At 42.2% G+C, this 21,293-nt stretch overlaps 1 protein-coding gene across 1 annotated transcript in view; it reads right to left on the bottom strand.

Annotated features, from left to right (window-relative positions):
* The window catches only part of ADAM12 (ADAM metallopeptidase domain 12), a 377,451-nt gene extending 356,373 nt beyond the window's left edge, over positions 1-21,078 (bottom strand). The window contains 1 exon segment of the mRNA XM_058298149.2: positions 20,627-21,078. Coding sequence (XP_058154132.1) covers positions 20,627-20,714 — 88 coding nt within the window. The 5' untranslated portion in view covers positions 20,715-21,078.
* Positions 21,079-21,293: the final 215 nt, after the last annotated feature.

The raw sequence follows: 21,293 nt of genomic DNA, 5'->3' as shown, positions 1-21,293 counted from the left end.
AAATAGTGAAACTAGGGAAGTGGCTGTGGCTCAATCAGCTGGGCTCCCGTCTACCATACAGGAGGCCCTGGGTTCGCATCCCGGGGCCTCCTTGTGAAGGCAGGCTCGCCCGCACACTGCAGAGAACTGCCAGCCAGGGCACCGCAGAGTGCCACTGGCCCGCAAGCAACACGGAGCGCCGACTCAGCAAGGTGACACAACAAAAAGGGAGACAAGCAAAAACACAGAAGAACGCACAGCAAATGGACACAGAGAGTAGACAGCACGCAAAAAGCCATGGGGGGTGGGGGGTGGATAATAATTTTTTAAAAATAGTGAAACTAAGTACTAGATGAACACACTGGTATCACACTACCTTTATGAAGCCTTTTTGAATCTCAGCAGGATGCATGTTTCTTTCTATGACTTCTGCAACAGCTGTGAGAAGTTAAAGATATACATTCTAATCCCTAGAGCAACCACTAAAATAATAATGATAAAGTTAAATGTATTTCTAATCAGTGGAACACTATAACTACTCAATCCAAAAGAAAAGAGGAAAAGAAGAAACAAAAACTTATGGACAAATATAAGAGAAATATCAAGATAGTGACTGAACCCTCCATATGAATAAGTGTAATTGGATTAAATGCTTCAATTAAAAGCAAGAGACCATCAGAATGGATTAAAATGCAAGGCCAACTCTATATTATATACAAGAAACATGTTTTCAGCATAAATATATAGGAAGAAACGAAAGAAAAAACTAGAAAAAGTTCCATGCATTCATTAAGCATAAGAAAATAGACTTTAAGACAAGAAATACTACCAGAGATAAAGAGGAAATTTCAGAATGAAAACAGGATCAATTCATCAAGAAGATATCATTTAGATGTGTGTAAATCTAACAATAGTTCAAAATACCTAAAGAAAACTGATAGGACTAAAGTGAAAAATAGATAAACTGACAATGCTAGAGTTATAGATTAATACTCCTTTTCTAGTAACTGATAGAAATGGTACCCTGAGAAGACCAGTAGGTTTATATAAGATTTGATAACACAATCAACCGTCTTAGCATACCATTTATATAACAATACTCCATCCAGGAATGATAAAACACATAAAAACATTCTTTCAAGTGCTCACGGACTTGTCACCAATAAAGATAATAAGTTGGGCTATAAAACAACTGTCAATAAATGTAAAAGGATCAAAAATCATAAAGATATGTTCTCTGATTACAAGAAAATGAAATCAAAATTAACAAAAAGATATCTGAAAATCTCTAAATGTGGAAATTAGGCAATACACATTGAAACAACCCATCGGTCAAAGAAAAATTGCAAGAGAAGCAATGTTTTGAACTAATAAAAATTACATATAAAAATTGTGATGTGCAACTAAAGCAGTGCTTGCAGGAGATTTAGATTTCTAAATGCTTATACTGGGAAAGGAAGGTTTTAAGTCAATAATCTAAGGGTTCACCATACAAAGATAGAAAAAGAACAAATCAAAGGAAGTAAATAGAAGGAATGAAATCAGGAAGGAATTGATAAAATAGATATAAGAGAAAAATCTTTGAGACCAAAAGTAGTTTCTTTAAAGACATGGATAAAATTGTTAATTTCCCAGCAAGATGGAATTTTTTAAAAAATGAGAGAAAACACAATTTGTAAATTTCAAGAATTAAGGAGGGGAACGTCTTTACAGATAATATGGTCACTAAAATAAGGAGATATTGTGAACAATTTAATGACATTCTTTGAAGGACACAAATTAACAAAACTGATTGAAGAATCATAAATACCTGTATGAGAAAAGCTTCCCAACTCTTTGAGGCCAGCATAACTGATACCAAAACCAGACAAGAATATTACAAGAAAAAGAAAAAATTATAGACCAATAATATCAATTAAGAACAGACATAAAATCCTTAATAAAATATCAGTAAGTCAAACCCAGCTATATATCAAAATATGTCAATACATACCTACAAACATAAACCAAATCCAAAAGAGTGTGTATCAAGGGTTGCTTATACCAAGAATGCAAGCTTGATTTAAAATTTAGAAAAATCAATCCATTTTATTCCATTAGAAAATAGAGAAGAAAAATCATAGGATCATGATCAATAGATGCAGAAAAACATCTATTTGACAAAACTTAATACCCATTCTTGATAACTCTCAGCAAACAATAAAAGAGAACTTCCCCAGCCTGATAAAAAGTATCTATGAAAAATAGCTAAAATCAAATTTAATGGTAAAATCAGGAACAAGACAAGGACTTCCATTCTTATTCAGTTAATGTGCAGCACTTTTTTCCTTAGAACATATTCTACTTGGAACATAAAGTCAAAATACATTATTTTGAAGTCATAATTTCTGTGTGGTCTTAACAACATATACTCAGGTTCTCTTGATTTTTAGGCACTTTTTAAATTAATTTGGGTTTATAATTACTTGAAACATTTACATGGTTCCAGAGTCAAATCTAGAAGACCAACATATTTGAAAAAGTCTAGTCCCTCCTTTCTTAGATACATTATAGCACACTTCACTCCATTATAAAGCCTGGAGTTCACTCAATAATAATATAAAAAAATAGACTTTATTCCCTCATAGTTGCATGGTGAGCCTCTGTATGAATGTGCCATAATCAACTAGTCCTAATAATGGACATTTGGGTTGTTTTCAGTCTTTTGCCATTTATTTAATGGCTAACTTATATATAATATATTATGGCTTATAGCTCCTCTCGTATACACTAGGTATTTCAAATTCAAAGAAATGTTTATGGCTTAATTGTTCACATAATTTCTTTGGCAAACAGGATAGTTCCATCACAAGGGAAAAAAATGGGCATGATAATTTGTGGAACTGCAACAAATTATCTAGTCCACATTCCTAGGACTGCATTTAATTAGACCACCCAATAGTTATTTAAACTCTTCAGCAACATGAATTTCACCATTCCTTTGATAGTCTACTTCAGTATTTCATGATTTGGGCTTAGTTTATTTTATGCTATTTCTATACAGGATGGATGATAATCCACCTAGGAAAAAATGCATTCTAAAAATAGCTTTGGGAAGTGGATGTGGCTCAAACAGTTGGGCACCACCTACCACCAGGTTTGGTTCCAGGTTCCTCCTAAAGAGGACGAGCAAGACAGCAAGCTGATGTGGCAGGCTTGTGTGATGAGATGACACAATGAGATGACACAACAAAGATACACAACAAGAGACACAACAAGCAGGAGCAGAGGTGGCTCAAGCCATTAGGCGCTGCCCTCCCACATGGGAGGTCCTAGGTTTGGTTCCCAAGAAGACAAGCACACAATGAACAGACATAGATAGCAGACAGCGAGCCCAAACAACTAGGGGGGAGAGAGAGAAATAAATAAAATAAATCTTAAAAAAAAATAGCCTTGAAGAAAAGACAGGATAAAAACCTTGCATTAGGCAATGGTTTCTTAGATTTTATACCCAAAGCACAAGCAACAATAGAAAAAATAGATAAGTGGAACCTCATCAAAATAAAAAAATTTAAAAAACACAAAACACTTTTGAGCAAAGAGCATGAAAGTAAAAAGACAACCTAAACAATGGGAGAAAATATTTGGAAGCCACATATCTGATAATGATTTAATATTCAGAATATATAAATAAATCCCACAGTTCAACAAAAATTCAAACCCAATTTTTTTAAATGGGCAAAAGACATATTTCCACAAAGATATACAAATGGCCAAAAATCATATGAAAAGATATTTAACATGCAAATCAAAAACACAATATGATACCATTTCATGCTCACTAGAATGGCTACTATTTTAAAAATCAAACAGAAAATCACAAGTGTTGGAGGAGATGTAGAAAAAAATGGAAACACTTTCATTGTTGGCAGGAATGTTAACATGGTGCAGCCACTGTGGAAGACAGTTTGGCAATTTCTCAAAGTTAAGTAGAGAATTAGTGTATCACTAGCAATCCCAATTCTAATTGATAGAAAGCAGAGGTTTGAACAGATATTTGCACACCTATGTTCACAGTGGCATTATTCACAATTGCAAAAATATGGAAGCAACCCAAATGTCCATCAACCAATGAATGGATAAACAAAATTTGGTAAACATGTATAATGGAATATTACTCAGCCATAAAAAAAGAATGAAGTCCTGAGACGTACAACATGGATGAATCTTGAAGCATCATGTTGAGTGAGAGAAGCCCAGAAGGATACATATTGCATGATCTCTCTGACATGTACTAATTAGAATAATCATATTCATACAGTCAGAAATTAGAATACCCCCAGGACTGTGGTAAGGATAGAGAATGGGGAGTCAATGCTTAATTTGTTCAGAGTTTCTATTTGGGTTGATGGAAAAGTTTTGGGAATGGATTGTGGTGATAGTAGCATAACACTATGAATGTAATTAATAGCACTGAATTATATATTTGAAAGTGGTTAAAAGGGGGAATTTTAAATTATATATATATGTTCTAGAATACAAATTTGAAAAAAAAATATTATTGTTCAGCACAACAGTGAAACTTAAAGTAAAGCATGAACTATCATTAATAGCACACTTATAAAAATGTTCTTTCATCAATTTTAGCACCTTACATCATTCTTAGATAAGGTGTAAACAAGGTAGTATATGGGAATTCTGAATTTTATGCATGATTTTTTGTAAACACACAACTTCTCTAGTATAGAAACTGCAAAAAAAGAAAAACAGGGCACAGTATTAACAGATGCACTTTAAATGCACTCATCATCGTTAGTGTACAAGTTTTTTTCAACCTTTTATACATAAAAATGGTTTTTCCCCCACTGAGATCATCTAACATTGACATAAGTAGAAGGATAGCCAAAGGCAATTGGATGAAACGATACAAAACAAAATCCATGATATGCTAAGTAGCCTGAAGTGAGATATCTTTTGTTATTTCTTTCGCTTTTGTAATTGCTGAAGTTGAACACTATTTTGGAGTTCTCTTAACCTCCAATTGACTCGTGTATTGGAGTACTCGTATCAAATTAACCTAAAAAGTTTAAAATGGGAGAGAGGAGAGTAAAAAGGGAAAAGTGAATATACCATTACAAGACTGCCAGCTCTAGAAAGCAAACCCAGCCATTCCTACCCATCCCTCCATATGCTTCTCAGATCACAGAAACAAACTAATGGAAACCTCTTCCCATTTTATTTAAGACCTAACATCTTCTACCTGATAAGAAAATGACCATTCAACATAGTGCTTTGTGGTATTTCCTAGAAATGTTTCTTTTAGATTGCGCACAGATACTACTCACCTTTTCTGTACCAGATATGAAGGACATGTGGGCTTATAAAAGACTTTTCATGTAAATGAACTAATACATTTGGAAAAAGTCTGACAAAGACAGGAAAAGTAAAGAATAGAGCACAGAGCAGGGCTAGTCCATCACTGGGCGGATTGATCCAGCAGCTTGGATGCACCGGGGAAAACAACAGGCGGCAGATGGATGCGGTCTCTGTCGCCAAGAGCTTGAACTCTAGCTGGGAGACAAGCAGGTGATTACACCTGTACAAGCACTCTGCTGGGGAAACACAACGCGGTGAGCACTGACTGGGGGCAGGGGCGGAAGGAGCACGAATGGGATGTGCTGCAGGAGTGAGGCCTGAGCCACGCAGAAGTTAGGGCAAGGTCCAGGTGGGGATGGGCTGAGGAGGGACCTCTCAGGCAGAGGCAGGAAAGCCCCTGCCATGTAAAATAATAGTAGTAATAAGAAGGACAGGGAACATGAAGCAGTGAAAAGGCAGAAACACAGGACCAACGTACCAACAGGTGCTACTTCCAATTCTGGTACCTGTACAAGGTAAGCTGCTACCTCTGAAAACCGCAGCTCTGGGTATCCAACGCCAACCCTCCTATCAGCCAACCTCGTTCCCTAACCCGCTGGGTGGACCGAGTTCTAGGCAGCCCCCAGTGACTCCACCTTCTGGGCGTCGCACCTTTGGACCTCCTTTCCTTGAGTGCCAGCTGGCCTGGTGACTTGCTGCTAACGGAGACCGTGGCAATCACTTCCATGATCGGCTTACACAACTTGTGACTTCTGTCTGTCTAGGGAACGCCCTCTATTGCCTTCTCAGCTCGCTTTGAGGCAAGCAGCTACACGGCAGGGGCCACCTGCGAAGGACCCCAGGGTGGCCTCAGTCGCCAGCCAGGTACGGACTGAGGCCCTTGGCCCAGCACCTCTCAAGGACCTGGATCCTGCCCCTAACTGCATGAGCTTGGAAGTGACCCCTCCCCAGTCACGCCTTCAGATGAGGGCCCTGCCTTGGTCTGTGACTGCTGCCTGGTAAGAGGTCCTGTAGCAAAGAACCCAGCTCGGCCACATTCCCAAAACACAAAAACCATGAGAGGAATGTGTGCGTGTTTTAAAAGCTATTAAGTTGCAGTAACTTGCTGAATAGCAACAGGTAACTAATACATTCATGTATGTGCATTTATAATTTTTACAAATATTTTCTATTACCATCACAGAGAAAAGCAATTAGGCCAAGTGCTTATTTTGTTTGTAAGAGAGATCAGAGGGCAGTATATTTGATTACTAAACATTAAGTTTCACCAGTAAAACAAACAGATTGTAGCTGACAATCCCTAAATTCCTTGAAGGTAGAAACTCAGGGTCAAAGATGCTGGACCCTAACAGTGGGTCTCCAGTACTGTCTTCGTGATCCGTCTCTGCAGGCTAGGGCCCACAGGAAAAGTCCTCAGGATCTGCACAGTGAGAGGTTCGAGTATTGTCCCACATCGACGTCTTCCTGAAGAGATCAGCTGTTCTCTCCTCCAACCCCCACGTCCAAACATCAACAAGATGATGGCTGTGAAAGGCTCAGCCTAGAAGGACATCTGAAGGTCACAGTTCCTCCCATGTACCCAAGGGTTTACTGTGCAGGCTCTTAAATCAGCTGCCTAGTTTGGTCCTAGCTCAGCCTCCTAGAAGATGCAAGGGCTAAGGCAAATCACAAATTCTCTCTGCCTTACTTTTGTCACCTGTAAAATGGAACAATAATGGCACAAAGCTCATGGGGCCATATACAAGAAGGCCCCTAGAGTAATGAACTCAGCAAAGTGATAGGCTACAAGATGAACATGTGAAAGTCTGTTATGTTTCTATACACCAGCAACGAATAATCCAAAAAGGAAATCAAGAAGATAATTCCATTTATAATGGCATCTAAAGAATAAAATACCTATGAAAAAATTTAACCAAGGATGTAAATGGGATAATTCATGTAAAGTGCTTCGCCCAGGGCCTGCTAGACGTTAGGTATTGGTGTCATCAAGGCTGCTGTCACTGTTATCGGTCCCATTTCCATATACCCTATTTGTACAGTAATTCATGTGCATAATCCCAGCTGTGCCACCTGCTACCTGTGTGACCTGTGCAAGTTAAAGCTTCTCGTGTTAGCGCCTGACTGGAAAGCAGGGTTCTAATACCTCCCTCCTAAGAGTGAGGGAAGTATTGAATGTGAGTAAAGCTCTTACAACAGAACTGGCATGCAGAAATCACCAAAGCAAAATTCCTTTATGGAATTGCTTAATTCTACCCACAAAGTAAAAGCAATTACCATCAGGAAATATGACTATTCTACAGCTACACAGGGTAAAATTGTAATCATGAGCCTTGTAGCTTGATTAAGTGTTGAACTAAGACTGAATGTATGCTTTTGAAAATTCATTTGTTTCTGTACAACTCAGGGGAATTGGTATATAGAACCAAGAGTTAAAAAAAAAAAAATCAAGAGATAATCTCAGTAGCGGAATAAGAAAAGTCTTCCCATTAACTTTTTTTTCTGTAAATAAGAAAAAGAACACCAACAATCAGAGTAGCACATTCCTATCAGGGTATCCTGGAGCAGAACAGTAGGAATGGAAGGCAACTCACTCAATATGACAAAGGGCCTATGTGAAAAACCCACAGATGACAGCATACTCAATAGTCAAAGACTGAAACTTCTCACTAAGCTCAAGAATAAGACAAGGATGCTCACTTTCATGCTATTTGACAATATACTAGAAGTTCTAGCCAGAGCAATTAGGCAAGAAAAGGAAATAAAAGACAATCAAATTGGAAGAAGTGAAACTTTATTTGCAGATGGCATGATCCTATATATAGAAAATCCCAGAGAATATACAAGAAGGCCCCTAGAGTAATGAACGCAGCAAAGTGATAGGCTACAAGATCAACATGTGAAAGTCTGTTATGTTTCTATACACCAGCAACGAATAATACAAAAAGGAAATCAAGAAGATAATTCCATTTATAATGGCATCTAAAGAATAAAATACCTATGAAAAAATTTAACCAAGGATGTAAAAGACTTGTACAATGAAAATGAAATCACTGCTGAAAGATATTAAAGAAGCCCTAAATATTAATAAATAGAAAGACTCCCTACACTGTGTCTGTGGATTAGAAGAATACTGTTAAGATATTGATAATTTCCAAAGTGATTTACAGATTCAACACAATCCCAATCAAAGTTCCAACAGCCTGTTTCACAGACACAGAAGAGCCAATCATCAAATTCATAGGGATGGCCTGAAGAGCCAAAACCATCTTTAAAAACAAAGAGGACTCACACTTCTAAATTCAAAACTTACTACAAAACTACATAATCAAAACAACATGATACTGACATAGGAACACTCAAATAGACCAATGGAGTAGAAGCAAGAGGACAGAAATAAACCCACATGTCTATGACCCATTGATTTTCAACAAGGTGCCAAGTCCACTAAATGGGGAAAGAACAGTCTCTTTAATAAACAGTGCTGGGAATATTGGATATCCACATGTAAAAGAATGAAAGTGAACCTACTCCTTACACCATATACAAAAATTAACACAATTTTTTAGTTCAGTGACCTAACATAAAAGAGCTAAAACCAGAAAAACTCTTAAAAGAAAACATAGAAGGAAATCTTTAGGACTTTGCATTAATAATAGATTCTTAGATATGAGATCAAAAGTACAAGCAATAGGGAAGCAGATTTGGCTCAACTGATAGAACATCTACCTACCACATGGGAGGTCCAGGGTTCAAACCCAGGGCCTCCTGACCCGTGTGATGAGCTGGTCCATGTGCAGTGCTGATGCACGCAAGAAGTGCCACGTCATGTAGGGGTGTCCCCTGCATAGGGGAGCCCCACGCGCAAGGAGTACACCTGTAAGGAGAGTCACCCCATGTGAAAAAAGTGCAGCCTGCCCAGGAGTGGCACCATGCACATGGAGAGCTGATGCAGCAAGATGATGCAACAAAAGAGAGACACAGATTCCCAGTGCCGCTGACAAGAATACAAGTGGACACAGAAGAACACACAGTGAATGGACACAGAGAGCAAATAACTGGGGGAGGGGAAGGGGAGAGAAATAAAAAAATAAATCTTTAAAAAAGAAAAAAAAGAATAAAGACCTGTATTAAAGTTAGTCTTTTGGGGGGAAAAAAGTCCAAGCAATAATTGGGCTTAATCAAAACTTAAAACTTTGTACAAAGGACAATGTCAAGAAAGTGAAAAAACAAAGTACATAATGGGAGAAAATATTTGGAAGTCATATCTAGTAAGGATTTAATATCCAGAATATGTAGAGAACTCCTACAACTCAACAAAAAAAGACAACTTCAATTTAAAAATTGGCAAAGATCTTGAATAGACTTTCCTCCAAAGAAGATATATAAATGGCCAATAAACACATGAAAAAATGCACAAAATCATTAAACATTAGGGAAATGCAAATCAAAATACTTCATACCCACTGTTTCATTGCTTAAGCGAAAGGAAAAAATGGTAAAGATGCAGAGAAATGGGAGCTCTTGTACATTGTTGGCAGGAATGTAAAGTGAGGCAACAGAAAACAGTTTGATGGTTTTTCAGAAAGTTAAACATAGAACTATCATATGACTCAGCAATCCCACTTCCAGGTATATACCCCAGAGAAATGAAAGCAGGGAATCACACAGATATTTGTACACCGATGTCCACAGCAGCATTGTTCCCAGAAACCAAAAGGTGGAAGCAACCCCAGTGCTCATCAACAGATGAAATGAATAAACAAATATGGTATACCCATACAATGGAATATTATCCAGCCACGGAAAGAATGGAGGTCTGATAGCATGCTACAATAAGGATGAATCTTGAAGATATTAAGTTCAACAAGATAAGCCAGGCACAAAGAGTCAAAAAATACCTAGAAAAGTAAATGTATAGAGACAGGGTAGATTACAGGTTACCAGGGCCAGGCAGAGGGAAGGACGGAGAGTTCTTGCTGAATGGTGACCAAATTTCTTTGGGGTTGATGAGTAAGTTTAAGCCAGGGGAAGCCGGGGTCCTGGAAAATTCATACCCTGGCCTGGGTTTCCACCATCATTTACTCTTTCCCCCCAGCCCTCCTGCCCAGCCGCAGGGTACATCCCACACAGTAGAGAGGAACCTAAGAATTATTTTGTCTGCTTTGAGCGAGTGATACTGTATTTGAAAAAGTTGATATAAAGACAAATGATCCTGATTAACAAATAGATGCCCTTAACTCCAGATGAATAAAAACGAAGATTGAAACACAAGATTTGAGGTGGGAGAAAAAGGAACAGGAACTACCTTGCTTTCCCAAACTTCTGCTGCCCTCTCCATTGAACTTTGGGATTACCTTGAAACACCAGCTACCAAGAGCCGGAGGCAAGGGGGGTACGCAGATGTCACAAACTTTATGCCCTGAAAGTCCTGAGCACCAGCTGAACATACAGCAGCACCATGTGTGCCCACATCCAACTAAAGAGGGAAGGCAAATTACACGACACTCTCCCCAACATCCCCCGTTAAATGCTCACCACCACCTGGCGAGATAAGCTGCATCCTACTTCTACTTTGTCAAATAAGGAAACACTCAGAAAGATCTCACAGCTTCCTCTAAGTCGCACAGCTACTCAGGCCTCTCACTCCAAGTCCAGAAATCTGGCCATGAGCCCAGCCGCCTCGCAGCTGCATCTCACTACCACAGCCTGACAGCACTTCCCGCCCACTGCATCCACAGGGCTGCAACATCAGGGGAGGGAAGGTAAAGGGGTCTCATTATTTTCACTTATGCCCATAAGAGAAAGAGAAGCAAGACAAAGATTGTTAGGGATGTTTTATGTTTTAAAACAGTCATCTTGACTTGGCCTTTTAAACTATATTCTATCCCATTCCTTTCTGCCACCCCTTTTGAAAGTACTGGTTACTGAATCTCTGTAACCAGTAGCTTAGCCCTAAGCTCTGCTGACAAAGAAAGAAGGCTGAAAAACACTTTAAGGCCAGCAGGGAGAAGAAAAAGAGTAAAATGTGTCAACTGTGGAAGTTTCAGGAAGACCATCTACCACTGCTGAATAAATTATGATCAAAGGAACAGACTCTCCGTACTAAGAAGCTGGAAGTAAAACTTAATGAATTGAGTAGAATAAATCCTACACCACCTTCTTTTAGTGACAGATCAGGCACTGGATTTTTCTAGATGTATCAGTAAAGAAATCAATCTATTCATTCCAAAAGTTACAAAGAGGTACAGATGAGTCTTTCAACTGCCGGCTTACCCCATTACACAATCGTTCTCTGTATTAGAATTCTAAAGTATGGAGCAAATTCAAAATGCACTCCAGGAAGGCTCCCATGAATGGAATTCTGTTGACACCTCCTCTGGCAGAGGAACAGCTTCTGGGAGTGTATGTCAGCCTTGCTCCCCAGCTGTTCTCACTGTGCCTCAGCCAGAGGGAGATGGGAACAGCTGATGGCTTCGCCCCCAAGCTCAGCCTGGCCCCACCATTAGCACATCTCACCCCTGCAGCTGCCAAGGAGGAGACTAAACATGCCAGCAGGAGAGCAGCTGACTGGCTTTGCTGATCAACTTTTTGGAGAAATGGAAGCCAAGAATCATGGTGCCAGGTGGGTTCCACTCATTTTCTATACATTTCTAGGATCCACTCACAATGCCAAGAGGTGAGATTCCGTGTCCATTTTTCTCACCAATGCATTACCAGCAACTGACACAGCTTTGTGATGACGGTAAGCACCAAATAAACGTGTTGACCAACCTGTGGAGTAGAGACAAGGACCACAGTTTTAGAGCAGGGAAACTAGGGAAGAAAGATCACCTGATTTGCCCAAGGTTGAGGGCGCCCATGACCCTGGTCGCCTGGCACTGAGGGGTTTCCTGGGTGAGGGGCAGGGAGGGCGAAAGCCAGGATCACTGGACAAACTGAATAAGCAGCACCGTGGAACAGACCAAGCAGCTGGATGCACATCTCTAACTGGAGCATATCAGAAGTAGTCCTGAAAATCAGGGTGTGGAATTCAATAAATAATACTGGAACAAGTGGTTATCTACATGGAAAACAACAGACCCTAACCTGATACAATAACTAAAAAATAAGTTACAGATACACTAAATGTGAACAGCAAAAAGTTGAAATTTAGAAGAAACTACAAGGAATTTCTTGCAAAGCTCAGGAAAGAGAGTCTTAAACCACACTAAAAATAAAAACAGGCAAGTGATATGAATAAGTAATTCAAAGAAGAAATGCAGAGAACATATAAATTGCATAAAAAGTCTTAGAGTCTCTAGTGATTAAGAAAACTAAATAATACAATGAAGTATTTCACATCCAGATTGGGAATATGTAAATGTCTGAAAATACCAAGTATTAGTAAAGATGTAATTAACCAGAACTCTCCAACTAGTAAGCATGACAACTGATTCGACCTTTTTGCAAAGCAAGTTAGCAAAATATAATAATGCAGAAAATTGCTGTACTATACAACCCAGAAATTCCACTTCTAATAAGATTCCCTAGAGCTCACACCTGTATATGAAGAGATAAGTACTAGGAGCTTTGCAGCATTGCAATATCAAAAGGTTGGGGAAAACAGGTATTTAGCAATAGAGGCACGCATAACTTATGGTTTAGTCATCCAATTAAAAGGAATAAAAAAAGCACATTATGTCAACATGAATAAGGAAAAAAAGTTTACTGAAAACAACAAGTTGCAGAAGTCTGTTGTATACAGTAGGGTTCCATTTATGCAATAAATTCAAAAACAAGATCAAATATTGATTAAGGACACATACTCTCCACTTCAATTTAGCAGTTGCCTCTGCAGGAGGAGGCAGGAGAACTGGATGGGTGGGAAGAATGGGAGATGGCTATAAATGTCCTCAACATTTTACATCTTCAAGTTTTAAAAGTTCTGAAGCATATATGGTAAAATCTGGTTGGCACAGGGATGTGTAACTTATTCTATGTCCTTTCTCAGCATTTAAAATATTTTACATTTTATACAAGAATGACTGATGGGGCCAAAATTATTTTTCATGAAATCATCTCAACCTATAGTAAAATTTACTGATGAAAGGGTTGTATTCTTAAAATTTTGTTTTGCCTCATTTCAGGAATACATCTATTCCATAAACCAGGGTGCAGCTGTACTTTAAGATATAACACAGACACTAAATCCTAAACCAGGCTCCCAAGACCACTATAAAACAAACAAACAAAAAACATGGAAGGGATTTAAACAAAACACAAAACCAGGTTCTCAAATGACTTGAATTCAGATTCAAGTGAGCATACGTATTATGAGAAATGCTTAAATCTGACCCTGAGTTTACTTACAAATATGCAAAACACCAAAGAAGGAATCGTTTCCTCTTCCTGCTGGGGAAGATGAACATTTCAAGGTTGATGAACATTTAGAAGAACAGACCATCAAAAGTGATTGGAGGGAAGCGGACCTGGCTCAACGGTTAGGGCGTCCGCCTACCACATGGGAGGTCCAGGGTTCAAACCCAAGGCCTCCCTGACCCATGTGGAGTTGGCCCACGCGCAGTGCTGATGCACGCAAGAAGTGCCATGCCATGCAGGGGTGTCCCCTGCGTAGGGGAGCCTCACACGCAAGGAGTGCACCCCGTAAGGAGAGCCGCCCAGCATGAAAGAAAGTTCAGCCTGCCCAGGAGTGGTGCTGCACACACGGAAAGCTGATGCAGCAAGATGACACAACAAAGAGAGACACAGATTCCCGGTGCCACTGACAAGAATAGAAGTGGACACAGAAGAACACACAGTTAATGGACACAGAGAACAGACAACTGGGGCAGGGTGGGGGAAGGCGAAAGAAATTAAATAAATAAAATAAAATAGATTTAACTATCAATACACTGTAGAAATAGCACATCTCCAATACTAGTCAGGAATGCAAGCCATAAAAGTTTGTAACTAATTAAAACAGTCTGTTTAAAAAAAAAAAAAAGAAAAAGAAAAAGTGATTGGAGAGGGCAAAGCTTCCAGAACAGGTAAACAGGTGCATAGTCCAGAGCTAGTCCTGCATAGCTGACTAAGCTCTAAATGTAACCCTGGGATGACATAAAAGCTTAAAGGATAAAAAACCCCACATCGATATGATTCTGAATTATTTGGCTTTCCTACAGCATCATTCAATTGGAAGCCAGGTATACTGGGCATGACGTAAGGCACAAGAAAGCAGGATACAAATAACCCGGAGAAGGAATGAGGACTGAAATGGTGGCCTGTCAAAGCAGAACACTGCATTACTCAGTTGGAAATAAAGTTTATTCTGGGTTACCATTCTGTTTCAAGCCGAACTAAATCTCATGGCTATGGCCATTATAATTATCCTAAAGATAGAGCAGTACAGAGATTACAAAACGCTTCCTGCAGCAAAGGAGTATCGATAGAGTCCTGAGACCCGTCTCTGTCCTGTGACAGCCCGGAGACCCCCCTCCATCTGCCACTTTCCAGCATGGTTTCCTCTTCTGGAAAGTGAGGCTAACAGGATCAACTGCAAGATGTTTCACCAGGACCATGTGGTAGCGCGTCCAAGAGCGCTGGCACATTGCCTGGCACCCAAGCATCCATAATTGCCTTTTAAAGTAACGATGCACCTGTATGAAAACTTTAGGTCAAATAAAATGCTAAGCACACATAAACAGCTACTAAAAATGCACAGAAACCACGTTCTAAAACATTCTGTCTAGCTTATATCACTGTCACTGCCTCAACTGCAAAGACCTGGTAATTAAAAAACATGTACAAACTCTGGTTCTGTTTCATCCAGCTCCCAGCGGGCACCCAGCCCAAGCCAAGGGACTCGTCATTTGCTACAGAAGAAACATCTGAACATGTTTCTCACACCTGTTTTTATAAGTCATCAATAGTGCAGGAACAATTTAGCTTAAAGTGGCCTCTAGAACACATGCTCATACAGGAAAAAAAAAAAAAAGGAACTTTTTGCAACTCGAGTTCAGTAAGGCATCATCTACACCAGGCTAAATGTGCTTATGCTCCTTTAGATGATGGAGTTGCATTCCCCAAGAAATGTTTTACAGTTTCCACAGCTGCAACATCTATCTAATTAGGTATATGTTGACTTTGAGTTTATACATTTTTAAAGGAAAGTTTTAGAACATTTAAAAAAGGATTTAATTTGTTTCCACAAGCAAGGAACAGAAAGAGCCAAATTGGGCGGGGGGAGAAAATACGTCTGCGTGGAGTGTGGCCATAAAAGCATGGGCTGACTTTCAGGCAGCTGTGGCAGATTCACTGGAGCAGTCTGTACTTCCTCCTGAACCCCTACCATCAAGGAATAGTGGTCATAACAATCACAAAACAAAGGACAAAGAGCTGGAGAGCAGAGGGACGAGAGAGGACTTGGGAAGATGGAAAGGGTCCGAACAAGTAGTTACCTACCAAGCAGAGTAGAGCGAGCTGGAGTCCCTCTGCCTGAAGGGGAGGGAAAGCCCAAGGAACAGGAGCTGGAGAAGCAGAGCCCTGGGGAGGGCTGGCGAGGCGAGGCCCTGGGCACCTCTGCCGGTCAACAGGGTGGGGCTGGAAAGCCGGGTGAAGACAACTTCCAGCCCAAGATTCCTTTGGAGAGCCAGCAAGCCAGGTGGCTGTACTTCTCCCACTCTGACAGACCCAGGAGATTGATTTTCTGGAGAAGCCGAAGCAGAGAAGAACCTCAGGCATAGCCAGGAGGGAGGGAGGGACAGCAAAATGCCAAACTGAAAACAAAAGGATTAAGGGAAAAAAAGTACACTGAGCGGTGAGACAGAGTCTCTTATCAGAGTCTCTTACCCCAGGCCCCTGCTCAGCACCCCATCCTATGCCCAGGCCTATATTTCCTCCGAAGGAGGCCAAGAAACTCATCTTTGAGAAACTGACCCGACTTTAAAAAAAAAAGAGAGAGAAATGGTCTGATATATGGAAGTCTCCCATAAAACAGCCTATCAGTCAAACCCATCTGCAGAAGCACACAATTTCCAATCAGCTTTTTAGTCTCATTATTAAATACAAACAGAGCCAAGAATCAGACATTTGAAGAAAGTCAGTGACTTTATAACAAATAGGCCAAAAAACATTGAGCTACCAATGAGAATAAAGTGAACAATCCTTAAGAAGTAATACTTAATACACTTATGTACTTAAAGGGTTGAGAGAAATCTTGTACCTATTTCAAAAAGACCAGAACACTTTAAAAAATAATAATAAAAAAGGAACATTCCAAAAAGAGCCAGCTCTTGGAAATTAAGTATATGATAGCAGAAATAAATGTGAATAGAAGGGTTGGAGAGCGTAATCAAAGAACTCTCCCAGAAAGTAGAACAAAAGGACAAAATGAGGAAAAATACATAAGAAAACTAAGGGATATTTCAGAAGATTGGGACATTGAACTAACAGCAGTTCTAGAAAAAGGGGGATCACACAGTGAAGACAATATCGCTGAAGAAATAATACAAGAAAGTATTCCAGAACTTTACGACAGGAGTTTTCAGACTGAAAGAGTCCTCTGAGTAACCCATCACGCTTACCGGTAAGAATTTTGCTGAAGGGTATCTTCATGAAATGTAAAAATACTAGAAATAAAGATAAAAGCTTCCAGAAATAAATGCAACAATCAGAGGTTTGACAATCATTATGCCATCACTTTCTCATAGAGGTACTGAAGAAATGCCTTTCAAGATACTGAGGAAATGGTCCCTAACTGGGAACTTTATACCTAGACATACAACCAAATCAATCAAGGGTGGAATATGTATATCTTATGTGTCATATCACACACATATACACTATGTAAAAACATATATATTAGCATGCAAAGCACAGCAGCCACCCACTCCAACTTTCTTACAGATCTGTTTTGTCTGAAGCAGCAATAGGTATACCTAGAGATGTTTACTATTCTATTTCCTCATACGGCTGGCTGTGGTTGTGTCACATCCGGGCCAGTAAGATCGACCGAGGAACTCTGCTAGGAGGATTTCTAGGAACACTTTTATTTTCACAATAAAAATAGATCTGGCTAGCTCTTTTGCCCTTTTTCCTTTATAACTGCCGGCAACGCAAATATGATGCCAAGAGGTACAGCAGCCGTTACAAGGCCACGATGCAGTAAGCATGAAGACAAAAGTCAACATCGAAGCATGGCAGACACAGACCAGAGTCAGACCCTGGGTCCCTGATGGAATCACGGACCCACCACACCAGTGCACTCCTTACTTCATGACCGCTTGTTAAGTAGAGGGAAGAAAACTTTAAAAGAATGCTGAGGCCATGTTTTCTGCTATTTGCAGGTGAAAGCCTTCCTAACACATTCATACGGGATCAAAAATTTGTCTTTTACATGCCTTTCCTTAGGATGTTACTGGATGATGGCCTCCAAAAAGGGGGGAGGGTATACACTAAGAGAAAAGTTATTGTGTTCGGAAAACAGATACTCCAACACAGGAAGGAGGCAGAAGAATTTCCAGCATCTTGGTAAGCGCTGTCCTGGGACAACAGCTGTGCTGCATGTCTAAAAAGTAACCAGTTCATCCTGAACAGAGGGATAAAGGAATCCAGGAGAGATGAGACCAAGAAAATAAAAAATAATGGAAAAATTACTCACGTGCTTGATCATATAGGAGTTTAATAGTTCTCCCAGAAAGTTTGGAGGCAAAGCAGTGATTGGTTCACCAGAAAACAAAGGGTAGGGGAGGGAAATAAAGGTAATTATTAATTCTAGGAGAAACAAAGCTGCAATAGAAATGAAATTGAATCAGAACACTGTGTGTCTCAAATGAATATTACAAAGTCTTTATAATGCAAACACTGCACATTTTAAAAATTTCACAGCAATACTATCTTGGGAAGTTGGAGAAAAGAATAGCCATTGTGGAGGAGAGAGAGTGAGAAGCAGAAGGGTAAGAAAGGAGATGAGCGAGGAAAACAGGGACTGGGTTGGTCAGAAGTTTGGATTTTCTTTCTCAAGAGTGGTAGAAAGCCACTGGAGAGTTTTAAACAGCAAAGCAGCATAATCCAACTCATGATTAAAAATCATGACCTTGGTTGTGTGTTGGGGAGAAAACACTGTTCAGGGAAGGGAAAGAGGCAGCAGATCAGCAGGAGCTACTAGAGTAGAGACCAGAGGCTCCGGAAGAGATTTTTTCTAAGTGACGTGGGTTGGGGTGGCCATAATGAAGATGGAGGTAAGCAGGGAGGTGAGCGTATATTTGGGAGGTTGTTGGTTTATGGAGAAGGAAAAGAACACTCAGTGATATCCGACTTCCTGGGTGTTGGCATTTAGGCATCTGGAGAAGGCAGGGGATATTGCTGAGTTGAGGAAGGCTGGGGGAGGACCTGGCATCTGCAGTGCTGTTTTGGACCTTCAGGGATAAGCAGTGGCTCAAGAACCCAGTCAGCAACTGCACTGGAGCTCAGGGTAACAGCTGGGGATGGCTGCCAGCCCCAGAGTATGCTCTGTCCTCACAAAGCAGTAAGTTTTCCTTTACTCTCGCCAAAGAAATCTATCATTATATGCTAGTATCTTTAAAACTATCTCAACAATACGATTTGGGGCACTCCTTGGTTTAAGGCTTGAGATGGAGAATCCAAGGGTAAACAGTCATGAAGCCTGGGAAATCACAGTATATCACCCATCTGTACTCTTGAGGTCTAACTACTTTTCTTTTGTGGGTCATCTCTCTCCCTAAAGAAAAACTCTCCAAAAATTGTAGTGAAAGTTATCTGTCCTCCAACCAAGAAGAAATTTCCTATTATTATCTTGATGAAATATTTTTCCTCTAAACAACACTGTCCTTGCTCAATTTGTGTAGACCATGTGTCAAGTTCAGGACCATCTCAGGCGTACTTTGAGATTCCCTTTCTATTTCTTAAAAGTTCTTTCTCATACATTCAAAGGGACCAACCTGTACAGAAGTCATTCACACTTTCAACTACTGTTTTTCATTTTCAAATCACATAGTAAGCAGAACGCTTTTTTTGGCTCCCTCATTGCTCCTTCCTTGCTCTGGGCAATTCTTATTTACTCACTAATTCCCAAATTGGTCCTCATTGCTGTGTGGATTTTAACAAGAGCTGGATTTTAGCCACATTTCATTAGGTGCGGTGGAGATGGAGGATATCAGTGGCAACTGCAAAACAAAACGTACTGTGAAGTAGTAAAGGTTGGCGATTGAGGCCAGTCGCTAAAATAAATGCCTGTTACGTGGAATAAGTGTAGAGCCTGGGTCAATTCAGCCATTCATCTGTGGACCGATGGCGCCCCTAGCGGCAGAAAGGCGGCGGTGGCCACCAAGGGAAGCTTCCGAATTTTTAAAAAGACACCTGCTGAGTTTGTCCTCTTCTCGCAAACAGAAAGCATCCACAGGTGCCCAATTTTAAGGAAAACCAACTTGGGAAAATCTATATCTGTAAAACAGCTACACTACTGGCAACTTAGTTTCAGCTTCTGAAGAAGTTCTCGCTTTACACCCGTTAGTTTAAGGGATCATTCACAGCCAGGAAATTAACGGAGAGGCGACTTCTGCTCAAGGTTTGGCCACCACCGACAACCAGAGAGCGATTCAACAAGAAAGGAGATAACGTTAAAGAAGCAGGCAACAGCCAATTATTAAAACAAAAAACAAAACAAAGCACCACGACCGCAGGGGCGTGCAGCAGGCACACCTGCGGGGGAAAGTGATGTCTCACCTGCAGGGTCGCTGCGCGTCCCCTAAGGGTATCAGGTGGGGAGGCAAGGGGTGGGAGAGGGACCCGGCGAGGGTGGCCCGGGGACCTGAAGGGGGAGGGGGTGGAGCGACCCGACCCGCAGCGCTCCGGGCGACACGTGTAGGTGTCAGGCTAAGGGACTCCGAGGGCAAAAGACACTCCTCTCAAGAGAACTGGCGATCAAATGCCCCTCTAGCCCAGACCCGGAGCGGAAGGGGTGGGGGTGCACCCCCGAGGCTGTGTCGTCCAGGCCATGGCCCCCGCTGCAGGTCCCCGGCCAGGTGTTTCCTCTCTCCCTCCTTCCCCGCCCCGGAATTGGCACCTGGGGGTGGTGGGGTCTCGCCACGCCTGGAGCTCGAGCCCGCGGGGTTCCGCAGCTGCGCGCGGGTGCACCGCCTCTCGGGGCGGCCCTAGCCCTCGCTGTGCTCCCCTCCGGGGTCCCGCGAGGTGCTCCGGCGTGGGGCGAGGGTCCAGCCCGCTGGGCGACCCGGGGCAGCGGGCGGGCGCCGCGAGCCGGAGCGCGGCCGGGAGCCGCCTGGGCCCGGCGACTTACCTCGGGCGGCGCGGGGCGCCAGCAGAGCCCCGGCCAGGGCGAGCAGGAGCGCGCGGGCGGGGGGCGCGGGCGGCGGGCGCGCTGTCATCGTCGCCGGCCTTCAGGGCAGCGACTGTCGGGGCCGGGCGGCGGGCGCGGCACCATGCCCCGCGCGCGCGCAGCGGGGGCCGGCGGTCCGCACCGGAGACACTTCCTGCCGCATGGAGTCAACTCGGAATCCCTCGCGCGGCGCCCGCGCCGCCGATGCGCCGGTCTAGGCTTTCATTAAAAAAAAAAAAAAAGTTTTCCCAGTGTGTGCGCGCGCGCGCGCTTCTGGCACGAGCCGCCCTTGACCGTTGCACTGAATGAGCAGGCTGGCCGCGCTGGCCCGGGACCCGGCGGTCGTCAGGCAAGGAGGCCGGCCTGCGCGAGGGACTCGCGGCCGGCCGGCCCCGCTCTCGTTACCACGGAACAAATTAGCGTCCCCCCCGCACCCCCGCCCGCCCGCGGCGTCCCGCGGGTCCTAGAGACCGCTTCGGGCCCCCTACCCCCGCACCGCCGGGGTCCCGCCCGGAGCCGGCGACGCCCCCCCCCTCCCCCCAGTCCCCCGGGGGCAGCTCGGGACAGGGCGCCTCCTGGGCTGCGCGCGCCGGCGAGCCAGACGCGGCTCGGCGGTGGCTCGGGCGGC

Source organism: Dasypus novemcinctus, chromosome 6, assembly GCF_030445035.2.
Source record: "Dasypus novemcinctus isolate mDasNov1 chromosome 6, mDasNov1.1.hap2, whole genome shotgun sequence".
NCBI classification, from domain to species: Eukaryota; Metazoa; Chordata; class Mammalia; order Cingulata; family Dasypodidae; genus Dasypus; species Dasypus novemcinctus.
Note: the sequence above shows the minus strand (reverse complement) of the source record. Positions and strands in the feature narration are given on the sequence as shown.